Source organism: Lutra lutra, chromosome 4 (genome assembly GCF_902655055.1).
Source record: "Lutra lutra chromosome 4, mLutLut1.2, whole genome shotgun sequence".
Lineage (NCBI taxonomy): Eukaryota > Metazoa > Chordata > Mammalia > Carnivora > Mustelidae > Lutra > Lutra lutra.
In genome coordinates this window covers 34,625,375-34,642,643 of record NC_062281.1, presented here as the reverse complement: position 1 = coordinate 34,642,643, position 17,269 = coordinate 34,625,375, and the positions used below count along the sequence as shown (strand labels likewise).

At 35.8% G+C, this 17,269-nt stretch overlaps 1 protein-coding gene across 21 annotated transcripts in view; it reads left to right on the top strand.

Moving 5' to 3' along the window:
* Positions 1–17,269, top strand: part of RIMS2 (regulating synaptic membrane exocytosis 2) — a 587,006-nt gene that overhangs the window by 80,299 nt on the left and 489,438 nt on the right. For 7 of the 21 annotated variants that reach the window (XM_047727198.1, XM_047727164.1, XM_047727172.1 and 4 more), the window contains exons 2-3: positions 9,602–9,634; positions 10,023–10,109. The exons of the other annotated variants lie outside the window; for them this stretch is intronic. In XM_047727198.1, coding sequence (XP_047583154.1) covers positions 9,602–9,634; positions 10,023–10,109 — 120 coding nt within the window. The remainder of the gene's footprint in view (positions 1–9,601; positions 9,635–10,022; positions 10,110–17,269) is intronic. 21 annotated transcript variants of the gene reach the window in all.

Sequence of the window (17,269 nt, the reverse complement as noted above, 5' to 3'; positions counted from 1 at the left end):
TTTAACAGCATCTTGCAACCTTTTTTTTTAAGGTTATTTATTTATTTATTTGGCAGACAGAGATCACAAGTAGGCAGAGAGGCAGCATCTTGGAACTTTTGATAGGTTGTTTTTCACTTTCATTTAGTTCAAAATACTTCAAAATTTTCTCGAGACTTCTTTTTTGATCCAGGTGTTACTTAGAAGTATATTATTTAATCTCCAGATATTTTTGGGTTTTCCATGACAGTTTTGTTATTTGTTTCTAGTTTAATTTCATTGTGAACTCAGAGGAACTTTGTTTGATTTGTATTCTCTTAAATTTGTTAAAGAGCATGTTAGGGCCCAGAATGTGATCTTCTTGGTAAATGTTCCATTTGAACTTGAGAGTAATGTGTATTCTGGTATTATTGGATGATGTATTAGAGAATGCCAATTAGATACATTTTATTGATGATGCTGTTCACTCAGCTATGTCCTTACTGATTTTCTGCCTGCTGGATCTGTCAGTTACTGATCGAAGTGTGAAGTGTTTAACCCAAACAGTGGATTTGTATGTTTCTTGTGGCAGGTCTGTCAATTTTTGTCTCTCATATTTTGACGCTCTTTTGCTAGGCACAAACACATTAAGGATTGTTATGTTTTCTTGGAGAATTCACCCCTTTGTCATTATGGAATGCCCCTCTTTATCCCTGATAATTTTCTTGTTCTGAAGTTGACTTTGTTTGAAATTAATGTAGATACTTCAACTTTCTTTTTATGAATGTTAGCATGGTGTATCTTTCTTCATTCCTTTGCTTTTAATCTATCAGTGTCTTTATATTTAAAGTGGGTTTCTTATAGACAACACATTGGCCTTTTTTTTAGTCTACTTTGACAGTGTCTACCTTTTAATTGGTGTATGTAGATCATTCACATTTAAGCTATTATTGATATAACTGGATTAATAGTTACTATACTTATAACTATCCCATTCATTGCCTGTGTTCTTTTATTTCTCCTTCTTCTTCCTCCTTTACTTCCTCCCCTTCCTCTTCATATTTTCATATTCATAATACCTCCCCCTCTTCTTCTTTTTCCTCTGCTTCTTCTTTGTTTTCTACTATTTCTCTTCCTTCTCTTGTGTAAAGTCAACATTTTATATGCTTTGGTTCCACGCTTTCTCCTCTCTAAGCATATTTTTTAGTGGTTGCTGAAGAATTTTCAGTGTACGCTTACAACTATTTTCCGATAACACTATACCACCCCTGGGGTAGTACAAGTACTATATGACAGAGTATTTCCCATTCTTCCCTCCTGTACCTTAAAAATTGCTGTCATTCATTTCACTTATCCGTAAGCTATAATCACCAAACACAATGTTACCATTATTACTGTAAACAAAATTATGTTAGATCAATTAAAAATAAGAAAAATAAAAGGTTTTATTTTACCCTCATTTATTCCTTCTCTAATTCTCTTCCTATTTTTATGTAGATGTGGATTTTCAACCTGTATCATTTCTTCCCTCTTAACATTCCTTGGAAGGCAGGTACATTGATGACAAATTCCCTTAACTTTTGCTTGTCTGAGAAAGTATTTATTTTGCCCTTACTTTTGAAGAACAATGTCACTGGATACAGAATTTGAAGTTGTTTTTTCCTTTCAACACTGAATATTTCACCCCACTTCCTTCTTGGTTGCATGGTTGCTGAAAAAAATTCCGATATTCTTGTATTTGTTTCTCTGTAGGCAAGGTATTCGTTTTCCTTCTGACTTCTTTCAAAATACTCTTTTTTTTTTTACAGTTTTTTTTTTCAAAATAGTATTTGCATAGGTGTACCTCTTTTAAAAAGATTTATTCATTAGAGAGAGAGTAACGGGAGAGGCAGAAGGAGAGGGAGAAGGGAAGCAGACTACCTGCTGGGCAGGGAGCCCCACTTTGAGCTCCATCTCAGGATCCCGAGATCACAACCTGAGCAGAAACCAAGAGTTAGATGCTTAACTCACTGCGCCACCCAGGTGCCCCTAGATGAACATTTAAAAAAAATTCATCCTGCTTGGTATTCCTTGTGCTTACTGGATCTGTGGTTTTGGTGTCTTGTCATTAGTTTTGGAAAATTCTCCATTATTACCATTTCAAATATTTCTTGTGTTTCTTTCTTTCTTTCTTCTACTGGTATTCCCATTACACATATGTTATACCTTTTGTAATTGTCCCACAGTTCTTGGACATTCTGTTTCATCTTTTACTCTTTTCTCTCTTTGCCTTTCAGTTTTGAATGTTTTTATTGACACATCTTCAAGCTCACTGAGATTGTTCCCAGCTGAGTGAGGTGTATTGACGAGTCCATCAAAGACGAAGGTCTTCATTTCTGTTACCGTGTTACTGATTTATAGCATTTTCTTTTCATTCTTTCTTAAGCATTCCACCTCTCTGCTCGCACAACCCACACAACAAAAAGTTGTGCACTCTTTCCATTAAAGCTCTAAACATATTATAGTTATTCTTCCCAGTTGGATAAGTCTAAAATCTCTGTCATTCTGAGTCTGGTTTTGATGCTGCTTTGTCTCTTCAGCCCGTGTTTTTTCTTGCCTTTAACAAATGCCTTGTATTCTTTGTTGAAAGCTAAATAAAGTTTATTGTGTAAAAGAAACGTAGGTAGATTGCCTTTTAGTGTTAGGTTTTATATTTACTTGGCTATGAGTCAGGCTCTGTTTATTGTTTGATATATCTATGGTATCAGAGGTTAAAATTTCTTTTATTGTCCTTATATTTTTAACCAGTATTTCTAATTTTGGTAAAATACATAGACATAAAATGTATCATCTTAACCACTTTTAGGTGCACAGTTCAGTGATATTAAATATATTTATAATATACTACCATCACAATTATACATTTCAAGAATGTTTTTTCATGTTGTCAAACTGTGGCTGTAGACCCATTAAGTAAGAACTCCCATTTTCCCCTTCTCATCAGCATCTGGTAACCACCATTCTACTTTCTGCTCTATGATTCCAACTATTCTAAGTACCTCATGTAAGTAGAATAATACAGTATTTGTCTTTTGTGATGGGTTTATTTCACTTTGCATAATGTCCTTAAGATTCATCCATTTTGTAGTATATGTCAGAATTTCCCAACATTTTAAGTTTACGTAACATTCATTTGGGGTGTGTGTGTGTGTGTGTGTGTGTGTGTGTGTGTGTGTGTGTGTATGTATGGCTTATCCATTTATCCATTGATAGACCCTTGGGGTGTGTGCACATTATAGCTATTGTGAATAATGCTAATATGAACAAGGGTGTACAAATCTCTTTGAGACCCTCTATCATTTCTTTCTAGTATATACCCAGAAGTGGAATTGTTGGTTCATATAATAATTTTTAATTTTTTAAGGAAACACCATACTGTTTTCCACAGTGACTCTACTATTTTGCATTCCCACCAACAGTGCACAAGGGTTCCAATTTCTCCTTATCCTTACCAACACCTGTTATCTTGTTCTTTGATAGTAGATATCCTAATAGGTGTCAGGTGATATCTCACAATAGTTTAGATTTGCATTTTTCTAATCAGTGAGATTGAACATCTTTTCATGTGCTTATTGGCCATTTGTGTATCTTCCTTGGAGAAATGTCTGCTCAAGTCCTTTGTCTATTTTTGAACAGGGTTCCTTTTTGTGTGTGTGTTAAGTTTTAGGAGTTCTCTCTATATTCCGGATATTAGTCCCTTGAGATTAGATATAATTTTTAAACATTTTCTTCTATTGTGTGGGTTGCATTTTTACTCTGTTGATTCACAAAATTTAAAAATTTTTGTGAAGTTCAGTTTGTCTAATTTTTCTTTTGTTTCCTGTGCCTTTGGTGTCATATCCAAAAAATCATTGACAAATTCAGTGTTGTGCAGCTTTTGCTCTTATATTTGTCATCTAAGAATTTTATAGTTTTAGATCTTACATTTAGGTCTTTGATTTTGATTTAATTCTTGTATAAGTTAGGTAAGGGACCAACCTCATTCTTTGCATGTAGATATCCAGTTTTCCCAGTCTCATTTGTTGAAAAGACTGTCCTTTTGCTATGGAATAGTCTTGGCACCCTTGTCAAAAACCATTTGGCTATATACATGAGGGTTTATTTCTGGGCTCCCTATACATTTCACTGGTCTGTTTCTGTCTTTATGTAAGTGCTACGCTGATTAGTAGTAAGTTTTGAAATTAGTATATGTGAGTCATCCAGCTTCATTCTTGGGTTTTTTTTTTTTTTTTCCCTTCAAATTATTTTGGCTATTTAGGGTGCCTTCTGATTCCATGTGAATTTAGGAGGGGTTTTTGTATTTCTGCCAAAAACATTGGGATTTTGACAGGGATTGCATTGAATCTGTACATTGCTTTGGGTAGTATTTGGGTATTGGTCTGTAATTTGAATCTCTCTAGTGAGTTTTTTTATGTCAGTTATTGTACTTTCATCTTCAGAAATCCTTTTTAATTTTTTTTTAGGTTTTCTATCTCTTTATCGATATTCCTGTTTTGTTCATAGATTTTCTTGACTTTCCCACATCTTCCTTTAATTCTTTAAGCTTCTTTAAGATGGTTGTTTTTTTTTTTTTTTAATTTATTTGACAGACAGAGATCACAAGTAGGCAGAGAGGCAGGCAGAGAGAGAGAGGGGGAAGCAGGCTCCTGGTTGAACAGAGAGCCCGATGTGGGGCTCGATCCCAGGACCCAGGGATCATGACCTGAGCCAAAGACAGAGGCTTTAACCCACTGAGCCACCCAGGCGCCCCTAAGATGGTTGTTTTAAAGTCTTTGTTTTGTAGATCTGCTGTCAGGTCTTTTTCAAGGACAGTGTCTATTCATCCTTTTTTCCTTTGAATGCATAATACTTTCCTATTTGTATGTGTTAGGATTTTTTCTTTTACGTTGATAATTGGACATTTGAATCTAATGTGGTAGGTCTGGAAATCAGATTTTTTCCCCCTTCACTGGGTTTTCTTGTTTTTGGTGTGTGTGTGTGTGTGTGTGTGTGTGTGTATTTAATTAGGCTGTCTCTGTGCTGAGCATTATCCTGTGGTATAAATTTAAGGTCTTTTCAGGTCTTTGTTAAGCCTGGACCTTTCTCTGGGCATGTACAGTGACTTTACTTTCTCCCATACATGCCGTTGCTTTTCAATGTTTGGCTCCCAAAGGGAGAAAAATTAAAGAACAGAGTGGGGGAGGGGGAGTTGAGCTGGCCATTTAAACATCCTGGAAATCACCTTAGCCAGAAGGGGAAAGACTTCAACAGTGTGAGGAGTTGCAGCAACAGCCACTCATTTATTTGTCTGCAGCTCTGAGATGAGAAGCAATAGTCTGCGATCTGAGCACAGATCACTGATATTTGGAGACCAGAGTCCTTTTTACCTATCCTGACCCCTGCAAGCTGTGTGCAGGTTCCTCCAGGAGCAGGTGCACAGCAATGCACTGTGGGTCTGGCAGGTGGGGAATGGGTCGCTCATATTATGCTAAGAGCCCAAGTTGACCAAAATTAACTGCAGTGTATAGTTCAAGTCTTCTCCCGAAGTTGAAAACCTTCATTAGACTCCAAAAATCCAGAATAGTTATATTGGACAGATTTTGCCATTGTTGTCCAGGTAGGGGGACAGATTTCTATTGCCTTTGACTCCATCATCTTCCCAAAACCTTCCCTGTTGTCTTTATTTGTATTTTCCTTCCTTCCTTTCCCTTCTGTTTCCCTGAGACTTTCAACTAAATAGTGTCTGAAGTTTGTAGTTCTTTTAGTTGTAATCTTGTCATTATTCAGGAGCTCTCTTGATTTGGGGGTAAGGTGTTATGGGAGGAGCATTCAGTAGTCTGTCTTTTGGTGAGCCTGAGTTGGGTATTTCTCTTTCCCCATGTTGAAGGCTAGAGGGGGTGTAGTTTGTGTTTTTTTTTTTTTTTCCACCTCAAAGGCTAGAAGAGATAATTTTCTTCTTCAGGCTTGTTTGGTTTTGGTAGAACCAATTATTTAGGCTTTGGTAAAATATTTTCCCTTGAGTTTAGGATTGTTGAGGAGAGTAGGGAGCCCTGGGAATATTTTGTAATAGTTACTTTCCCCATCTTTTGTTTGGATGTAGGAGATTTTTCTTCGATTTTAACAGTGAGCTACGGGTAGGGTTCCTGGGGATAAAATTTATGGGAATGTGGTGGCACATCTAAGACTGGCACTTGGAATTTTAAACTCTCAACCAGTCCACACTGAGTCTCGAGTAATTGGTCAGTTTTAGTTAAAAGTATTTCTACCACTTCAGGTGTGGGCTTCAGCCCCTTGACTTGAGCTCTTGCTAAAATGTGATGGTCTCTATCTATTTCTCTATTTCTTTCATTTTCAGAGCACCAGTTTGTCTGGTTACCTAAACTCTTTGATGGCTCTAAGAAGAGTTGTTGGTTTTCAGTTTGTTCAGCTTTTTGCTTGTTGTAAGGATGAAAGTGATGATTTCTAAGCGTTTTATGTATCAGACTGGCAAGTGGAAGTCCCTCACACTTTTTGGAATGCAGAAATGTAGGTGTTCATTGTTAATAATGTTAGTGTATTGTAAAAAAAATATAAGATATGATTACTTTTTCATATTACCCGTTTGTAAATGAACTCATCATGAATTTTAATTATGTCCAGACATTTTGAGGTTTTATTTTATTTACAATATTGGGGAAGAAGGAGAATAATTTTATACTCTTGATTGTATTTAAAGATAGGATAAATTCTTTTAACATAGTGTTTTTTCAGTTTCAGGTGTGAAATATAGTGATTCAGCAATTCCATACATCACAAGAAGTGCACTCTTTATTTATTTATTTAACAAGACAGATAGCAAGAAAGAGCATGAATGGGGTTGGGGGGAAGCAGGATCCCTGCTGAGCAGGGATCACGATGTGGGGGCTCCATCCCAGGACCCCGGGATTATAACCTGAGCTAGAGGCAGATGCTTATCTCACTGAGCCACCCAGGCACCCCAACAAGTGCACTTGTTAATCCCCATCACCAGTTTAAACCTGTTCCCCCATCAGCTTCCCCTCCATCAGTTTGTTGTCTGTAGTTAAGAGCCTGTTTCTTGCTTTTTTTTTCTCTTTCTCTTTTGCGCATTTGTTTTGTTTCTTAAGTTCCACATGAGTGAAATCATATGGTTTTTGTCTTTCTCTGATTGACTTGCATAACATTATACTCTGCAGCTCCATGCATGTCATTGCAAATGGCAAGAGGTCATTCTTTTTTATGGCTGAATAATATTCCACTATATATATGCCACACATTCTTTATCCATCTGTCTATTGATGAACACTTGGGCTGCTTCCTTAATCTGGCTATTGTAGACCATATTGCTGTAAACATCGGGGTGCATGTGTCCCTTTGAATTTAATGTTTTTGTATTCTTTGGGTAAATGCCCAGTAGTGTGACCACTGGATCATAGGGTAGTTCTCTTTTTTAAGTTTTTGGGGAACTTCCATACTGTTTTCTAGAGGGGCTATACCGATTTATATTCCCACCAACAGTGCATGAGCATTCCTTTTTCTCCACATCCTCACCAGCACCTGTTGTTTCTGGTGTTGTTGATTACACCGTTCTGACAGGTGTGAGGTGATAATTTATTGTAGTTTGGTTTGAATTTCCCTAAGAATAAGTGATGATGAACATCTTTTCATGTGTCTGTTGGCCACCTGATAGGATAAATATTTTAACTGCCTTATTATGATGCATATTTTATTTAGGAAGCTGATGCAAATGTTTGTATATTTCACATATCTTACAATGCCCAGAAATACTTCCTAGAATTGGTAGTTAACATTTTTATGTCTGTTAATTTTTCAAGTAAAATTTTGAAATTAGGAACTGATTGGTAGATTAATATCAATTTGTTTATGATCAAAACTTTTGTCACTAATTAAAAAAGCAACACGATTCCTTGCAGAGATCACCCAAGAATTCTTTAACAATATTTCCCCTCATTTGCATGTTTATTTCAATATTCACTTATTAGTTTAAATATTTATTGTTTTTAACATACATATCACTTGGTAAAGGGTAATCTTGCATTGTTCTCCATTTTGATGAGCTGGTACAGTAATCTTTCTTTGCCATTATCTGTTTGGGGCCTATTTTGTTTTGAAATGTTAAGCAGTTTTTTTTGTTTTGTTTTGTTTTGTTTTTTAAATTTTATTTATTTGTCAGAGAGAGAGGGAGAGAGAGCGAGCACAGGCGGACAGAATGGCAGGCAGAGGCAGAGGGAGAAGCAGGCTCCCCGCCAAGCAAGGAGCCCGATGTGGGACTCGATCCCAGGACGCTGGGATCATGACCTGAGCCGAAGGCAGCTGCTTAACCAACTGAGCCACCCAGGCGTCCCAAATGTTAAGCAGTTTTTAATCTTACTCTCTAGAAAATACAATAGGTTTTCAGGATAGAATCCAGTGTCACTCTAAGGTTTTTGTGTTTGTTTGCTGATAGGATATTTGGTGCTAAATACAATCTTATTATTAATCCATTATATGACTATATTTAAATATTAAGTGATATGGGTTTAGCTCTAGGATAATACTATTACACTTTTTTGAAGTTTATGTGGAGAACACAGGATATTCATTTTTGGGTTAATATAGAGATAGACAGTTATCAATTATATTGATCTGTTGGGACACAAGAATATTGTAAGGGTATACCTTTTCATTTATTGCTTATATCATTATAAATAGGAACACACTGGAAAAGAAAAAATCAATTTGATCTAAAAAGAATCTAATGCACAGTGTTAATATAATTTCCTTATGAAAGTCCTAGATTTTAGTGACCATTTTTAGTTACCAATTCTTAGCCTTTCTTTGGGAAAGTAAAAGCTAATGAACTGATCACTGAGTCATAAGTTTACCTCTCAGGACTGGTCCTAGGTAGAGTGTGGGAAGACAAATTTCAGAGGAATCCAGTACCCTTGGGTATGGGCTTTCTCTACCTTGTAAATATCTAGTGCTATTTCAGTGAAGCACTGAGTTGATTGTAGTTTAAATGCGTTTTTAGTCTGTTATCTTATATGAATAATTTACTTTAGCTTATAAATGTTTAAAATTTAATATACATAGTTATTTTAGTAGTTATTTTTAGGTAGATTGGATACATAACCCCCCCGCCCCAATTCTTTTATCTGTTCCTTTAAGCAATAAATAAATTCATTTGTAAGGCTTTTAAAATACATTTATAAAACTATACATTTTTATTTAAAATATTTATGCCTTCAGTTTATATTAAGGAAGAATTTAAAAAAATAAAGAGGAAATCGATTTATCTTCAGTAAAACAAATGTAACTGTGTTTAATATAGCACTTTAAGTATTTTAAAAGTGTCAATATCAATATTAATAAAAATATGCAGAGAACTCGAGGACTAAATCATGGAATCATTAAAACAATAGTAGAGTTTTAATATCAGTCCTTTATTCAGAACAAGTGATTCAACATCTCTTTTTTTGTGTCCACTTAAGTGTATAATTCCAAGTAGCAAGGCACTAACCTTTTCTATGTAACAAACCTCATTTTTAATTTTTATATGGCCACAAATTGTAGAGAGAAATTTTTTTCTTAGTACAGTGCACTCAGTTGTGCAAACTTATCTTTTTAGGGTCAAAGAAGAGCACAAACCACAACCGACACAGTAAGTAAATGTATTTAGAGTGCAGTAGGCTTGATTTCTGTACCTTTGCCATATTCTGCTTTCTGCACCTTGGATGGTATTAGCTTACACTAATACTGGATAGGCTGCAGCTAGTGTGTCTTCTGCTTTCTGACTCTCTGGCTTGTAAGAGAGCTGCCTGCAGCCTCTTACTTCATCCACATGTTGACTGGATGTAGTTTTTTGCTGCCTGCTTGGGGACTGGTTAAGTGTTCAATCTTAATTTCCCTACATTCTGACTGCCTGGTGATAATTGGAGCTCACATTTCCATTGGCTGTAGCTTTTGTGCCTGTGTCTCTTTATTATTATGGTTAAGAAAACATTTGACCTACATTGTTATTCAGTCACATTATTTGCTTATTTAAACAGGTGGTTTCCCTTTAGTGGGATCACTGAACTGGTAAATAACGTTCTTCAGCCCCAGCAAAAACAACAAAATGAAAAGGAGCCCCAGACGTAAGTAAGCTGATCTGTATAGACTAAATATTATCTCTGATAGCATAACATACTGAAGAGTATGTATTAAAAGACAGCCCTTGGAATATTATTCCTCAGAAACTAAAATTGTTAGGTTATGAGTTTGATACTTTCATCTTTAATTATCATGGAACTCTAAAAAGAAAACAGGATAATTTATAGGGTAGTAAAAGTGAAAAGAAGTAGTACTCCCCTCAGTTTTAGTATGGATAATGTAAATTATATTTACCCAGTAAAACATCTTTCTCCATTTATGTAATATATTCTAAAGTGTGTTTCTTTAAAAAATAATTCAGAGGACATTAAGAAAGATTAACCCCCCAATTCAGCCTTTGGTCAAATAGTTTTAGAAAGGTTCTTTTAAAAAAAAGGTCAAGCAGTTTTCTTTATTGTAATACTTCTGAGGGTCTAAAAGTGCTCTGAAGGGGTTAGGACATTCAATGTTTACTAAACATATTTGACCACTGAGTCCTGCTTTCACTGAACATTTCATTAAGTTATCAACGTAATTTGGGAAACATAGCAATTTATTCTTACATTGGCCTGAAACATTAAAAAAGAGTCAATTCCATTTATTTCAGTTGTTAGTAAAATAGAAAGTAGTCTTTAAAAAATTGTTCACCCATCTCTTTTTAACTCCGTGCCAGTAATATTATTTATATTTTGAAGTGTAAGTAACTTTGAGAATGTGAGAAAGATTTTATATATTTAAATTCTAATCTCTCCATGATAACTGTCTTCTTACTCCAACATGCTCTTACCGCTCAGCCTCTATGCTTTTTTTAAGTGGGAGCTCTGGTTGTGGAGAAGATGGTTTGCTTGTAGGGATGGACAGATTGAGAAGTGACGTGAACTCTAGGAGAGGATGAGAATGACTACTCTAGGAGCCCCAAGATGAAACAGAGAAACTTTCATGTTTGCCTTTAATGCAAACTAGGGGATAAATGTCTTTTTGTCTTGTTATGGCTGAGGGTAATATGCTCATTCATTTTATATTATCTTGTGTGCATTTTATTTTAAATTTTGTCAGTGTTTAGTTTCAACCGACCTAAAATTAAGTTGTGGTATACTGTTTCTAAGAGTTTAGAGTAGTCCTCTTCACCCCTATCTGCAGATATGTTCCAAGACCCCCAGTGGGTGCCTGAAACAGCAGATGGCACATAATCCCTATTTTTACTGTTTTTTTTTCTGTACATACATACATATGATACATATGATATGTACATATGATGAAGTTTGATTTATGCATTAGGTACAGTAAGAGATAAACAATAATAACTAATAATAAAGTAGAACAATTATAATATGCTCTAATAAAAGTTATATAACTTTGGATTCTCTCTCTCAAGATATCATGTACAATATTCACTCTTCTTCTTGTGATGATGGGAGGTGATTAAGTGCCTACATGATGAGATAAAGTGAGGGGAATGACACAGGTCCCATGACATAGTGTTAGGCTACCATTGACCATTGACCTGTTATGGCAGGAGGATCATCTTCTTCCAGACCCCAGTGGATCCCAGGTCACTGAAAGCACTGAAAGTGAAACTGAGGATGAGGCATGGGGGGGTGGGGTTCTACTGTCTATGTAGTTCTAAAATGGGAACTGTTGAAGTATTTAATCTAGGTGAAGTCAAGACCGTTTTTATTCCATCTACTGTTTTATCTTTGGCATCTAACAGAATGCCTGATCTGTAGGAGGAACTCGGCAAACCTTTCTTATTCACAACTGATTTTACATGTTTTATCCTTTTATGGCATAAGAATTCTTATGGTATAAGAATGTGCTTCAAGAAATAGAAATGAATTTAGTAAACTCTTTTCTAATAAAAAATTGTGTTAAAATGGCATACCTTGTCATTATTTTGCTTATTTTCTCTAAGGCACTGAAATGTCATAGAATAGCAAAATTACTATCAAAATATAATTAGATGCAAATTTGCCTCTGTGTTAAATGACTTCAGTTATGTATCTTATTTGGAAGTTTCAGAAAGTAATAAAGATTAAGTTACATTATTTAGTAGATTATAGTGGCCATTAAATAAAATAGATATTTGGTTATTAGCTTTAAAAAGGTAGACACTTAAAAATGTCTAATTATTGAAATAAGTGACCTTTTTAAAAAATTTTATTTATTTGACAGAGATCACAAGTAGGCAGAGAGGCAGGCAGAGAGAGAGGAAGAGAAGCAGGCTCCCCGCTGAGCAGAGAGCCTGACGAGGGGCTCGATCCCAGGACCCTGAGATCATAACCTGAGCCGAAGGCAGAGGCTTTAACCCACTGAGCCACCCAGGCGCCCCTGAAATAAAGTGACTTTTGATTGACATAAACAAAGATCAAGGCAAACTTGAAAAGAAATAGCTTTACTTCAATAATAAATATAATTCAGTTTGCTTGGATTTTTGGATAGGAAGATGGTAGGAGAAAAGACTAGTACTTTCGGATATTTTAAAAATTAATTCTTATTTAATAGGTGCTATTTCCTTTAAACTATCTTAGGCAACTCATTCTTCTTGTTGATCTGTGATTTATGCAGTTTTCAAAATTCAGAATTAGGGACACCTGGGTGGCTCAGGCGGTTGAGTGTCTAACTCTTGATTTCAGCTCAGGTCTTGATCTCAGGGTTGTGAGTTCAAGTCCCACATTGGGCTCCACACTGGACATGGAGCCACTAAAAAAATAAATTGAGAATTAATAGAGTCTCTCAATAGTTAGATTTTTCATCTCACATTCCTGTTATCCTGAGGATTTTTGGTATATAATTTTCCAGGAGCTTTCCTTCTGTCTTTCTGGTCCAAAAACCAGGATACTTGTGAATCCTCTCTTTAATTCATCTGTGTTCTAAGACTTCTTTCTGAGTCATCTCATTTTTTTCTTTCTTGACTACCATTTGAATGGGATAACTTCCTCTGCTTACTGAATTCTAGGTATTTATTTAATATATAAAAAATAGGACTTATATTTCTCACACTCCATATAGATATTTTCATGGTAGAATAACCAAGTATTCTATCAGATAGCATTAAAAGTCTAATATTTCCTGAACAGTAATTTCATTCTAATGAATTTACACAAATCCCATTTTGTGGTTATTCAAAGCTATAATAATGTAGGTTTCTTGAATCTGTATTTTCGGAGTTTATTTATTTCATAGTTCTTTAATATAATGGAATATTTACTAATTTTGATATTGGTGATTCATGTGAAACAGTAGATATAAGTAGAACAGTGTGTCCAATTTTGACTTTCTATAAATTTTAAGGCATAGAAAATCAGTTGAGCCATTTGTGTCAGTTGTCAGCTCACTCAGCCTTTGCAAAAATTCCTTAATATATAAATTAAATAATTTTACTTTTTCTTTTCTCTCTCTCTCCCCTCCCTTCCTTCCTTCCTTCCTTCCTTCCTTCCTTCCACTATTTTTTGCCTCAGCATCAAAATGAGGGAAAGTTTCTCCAAAGACACTATAATATAGGTTATATGTAAAGTGTAAAACAAGTACCTGGATAATTAAGAATGGGCATACTGGGAAAAAAACTGTTAAATTCTTTGGAATGCAACTGTTAATTTAACTTTGCATTCCCAATAGCTAGAATAATAACAAAGGTAAGTTAGAAATTTTAAAATACAGATTAATTAAACCAGTCAATTGGATTAGTTTGTTTTGAATTTTCATGTAATAACAGTTTTATTCATGTTGGGACATAATAAAAATTACACTTTTGAAAAACTAGAAAAATCTAAAATTTTAATCATTAGAATCAAATGACCATTTAATATAGTAATCCTCTTTGATTGTGAGGTGTTTTAATAGGAAAAAATGCTAAGAGAAAGAATGTTTTTTAAGCATAGGGAACATCATTTGTTGAAGCTTTTAAGTAGCAAAGGGTTTGAGAGACAAGGAAGACCAATGTGGCTATAATATAGTGGATAAGATGGGAGTATGGTGGGAGATGAGATTCCAGAGGTAGGATTCAGATAGGATAGTGTTTTATAGAGAATGATAAGTGTGAGTCTCAGTAAAAAAGGATGATAATTGGAAACTTTTAAACATGGGATTGACTTGAGTTAATTTAAATGTGAGTATCAGTCTGGCTGCTCTATGAGTAGAATGAATGAGAATAGAAGTGGATAGAACAATGAGGAGGCTTTTATGAAAGACTTTGCTAGAAATGATGATGACTTGGACCAAATTGATTAAAGATGGAGAGGAGTGGATTGGGATATATTTGGAGGTTGAAATGGCAGGATTATTTTTAGTGTAGTAGATTTGGAGAAAGTTATTAAGGAAGAGAATAGAGCCAAAGATGACTGCCAGATTTCCGATAGGAAGAACTAATTAGGTGGTGATGCCATTAACTCTGATCAAGATGGGGAAAGGATGAATAGGTTAAGACTAGCAACTAAAATATAAGTTTTAGATTTTTTATGCTTCAGATGTTATAAATTAGCCAACTTTGAAGGAGAGATAGGGATTGGCTAGAGTTACAACTTTTGGTGTTAAATCTAGATGAATAGATAAGATAACTCAGAGAGTGTGTGGAGAAGAGCAGATAAGAAGGTCCATGACTGAACCCTGAAGAATTCTAACGCTGTGCAGGGTACTAGGAATCCAGAGATAAAAGGACTGTGGTTCCTGCTCTCACAAATATTTCACATTTAAGTGTGAAAAAGACATGCTGATAAATGATGAAAAAAATATTGTGGAGATTTTCTGGTTTCCTCTTTGACATGGAAAGAGTTTGGAAGTTGTTACTCTTATCCTCGCAACAAGAAAAGGCTGAACAAACTGAAAATCAACAACTCTTCTAAGATTTATCACATAATTGAAATCACAGAGCAAATCATTCCTCTGACAGTTGGAGGGAGAGGTGAAGAAAGAGGACGACTGCTGACTGGGAACAGAAACTCTTGGAGCTAGGTAGGATCTGGTAGGAAAACTTAAACTATAACTAATGGAACTCAGACTGAAGGCTGAGTGCACTGACTTAAGAGTTAAAAATTCCTAGGAGCCCAGCCTTAGGGGAACAACCTTCTCGACCTCCCCAGTTTTGTGAGGAACCTCACCAGGTTCTCAAGGTGAAGGTCAGTGAACAATTCTCTTGTACCTTTAGCAGAGGAGGGTAAAACTAATCGTTTTGAAATATTCTCAGAACTTTTTGTTCTCAAGGGATACTACTTTACCTAGCCAACAGGAGAGAAGGGAAATACCCAATTGCAGTCCCCTCTAGCCTTCCCATCTCACCAATTGGTGATTGTGAAGATCATAGCCTAGGGACACAAGCCCACTAAAAACACTGAGACTTAGCTATAGGATGATGGAATGCTTCTCTTCTAAGTGGCAGTTCAGGGTTTCTTTCTTGTTGGTAAGCCACCTGGAACACATAGCTACCAGGTTTCTGCATCAGAGGAAGAGAACAGATGGAGAATGGAGAACTTATTAAACTAACAGAGGTCGGTCACTTTTGCTCACAGCTCATTCCCCAAACTTGTCAAAAGGCTCTTAACTATGAGGAAGTCTAGAAAGTCTTTCCATGTGATCATGAAGATAAGTGACTCTATATAATGAGCAATAATACATCTACTGCAGTTAGTTTACATTTGATTTTCATTTATTGCAATGAGATGGAAATTTCAGGATGCCCATAGATAAAGATTTGCTACTAAAGCAAAGATAACGACAATTTTAGGCCCTGCTCCTGGTGTTGTTGATTCTGTTGAAACTGCTGTAATGACTTGGGAGCAAGGTTGAATTTTTCTTTTTTTTTTTTTTTTTTAAAGATTTTATTTATTTATTTGACAGACAGAGATTACAAATAGGCAGAGAGGCAGGCAGAGAGAGAAGAAGGAAAGCAGGCTCCCTGCTGAGCAGAGAGCCCGATGTGGGGCTCGGTCCCAGGACTCTGGGATCATGACCTGAGCTGAAGGCAGAGGCTTTAACCCACTGAGCCACCCAGGTGCCCCGCAAGGTTGAATTTTTGTAAGACTGAAGGTTAGGGTTAATAACGTGAAGAAAATTCCAGTACAGAAATGCTCCAGAAGGAGGGACATTTACTGCATGTAGTGTTTCCAAGAGCATCTATTACATATTGTTAGTGGGATTATAGGGAGATTTTCACATTTTCTTAGGTAGTAGTGAAAGACTAAAGGAGATTAAAAATGTGTTAAGAATGAAAATACATGAAAGCATATGAGAAACCATTAGTTGATCATTAGATACCAAAGCATAATAATAACTAAGATAAAGAGTAAACAAAATAATTTTTAGAAAGGAGAAGTAGAGACACCAGAAAGTCATTCTTCTTTTCTTGGATGGAAGCTGTCGATATTGGTTAGTCATCTGCCTGATCCAAGAATCACTGATCAGCTGTTTCAATCCCAAGATCATTTGCTTCTGGAGGAATATTATGAGCCTCCTATTTAAGATCCCCTGATGGAACAGATTTCCAACAGTCCAGGCAAAATTATTTGTCGTTTTAGGTGTAAAACATGAATCCACGGATCAACATTTTGAGGCTTTTACTGAAGTGCTAATTGTCAACATGGCTTGGTACAGTCTTCCTTAAGACTCCGGGGTACTTTTTCTCTCCTGTCTCCTCCAGAAGACTGAATTTCTAAGTTTCAGGTCATAGAGAGCGTCTTAGAAGAATGTTTTGGAGACTGCTTATACCTGTTGATGATAAGAATGAGTGTATCACTTGATTCTTTTGCTGTACTTAATCATGTTAACTTGCAATAGAACTGGGTCTAGGGTCAGAGGTGAAATTTCTAAATGCATGGGCAGCCTCTATTAAGTTATAAGGGAGAGATGATGGATATCAAAAAGGGTTGTTTTTTTCTTGTTTTGAAGGCAAATAACAATGGAAATTAGAAGTTCCTTGAATATATAGTTAATTTGATTTTCCTTTCAAAATTCTGCTGTGTGTGTGTGGGTGCCTGGGTAGGTCAGCTGGTTAAGTGTCTGCTTTTGGCTCAGGTCATGATCCCGGGTCCTGGGATTGGGTCCCGCATTGGGCTCCCAGCTCAGTGGGGAGTCTGTTTCTCCCTCTCCTTCTGCCCCTCCCCTCTGCTCATGCTCTTTCTCTCCCTTGCTCACTCTCTCTCAAATAAATAAAATCTTTTTAAAAATTTAAAAAAGT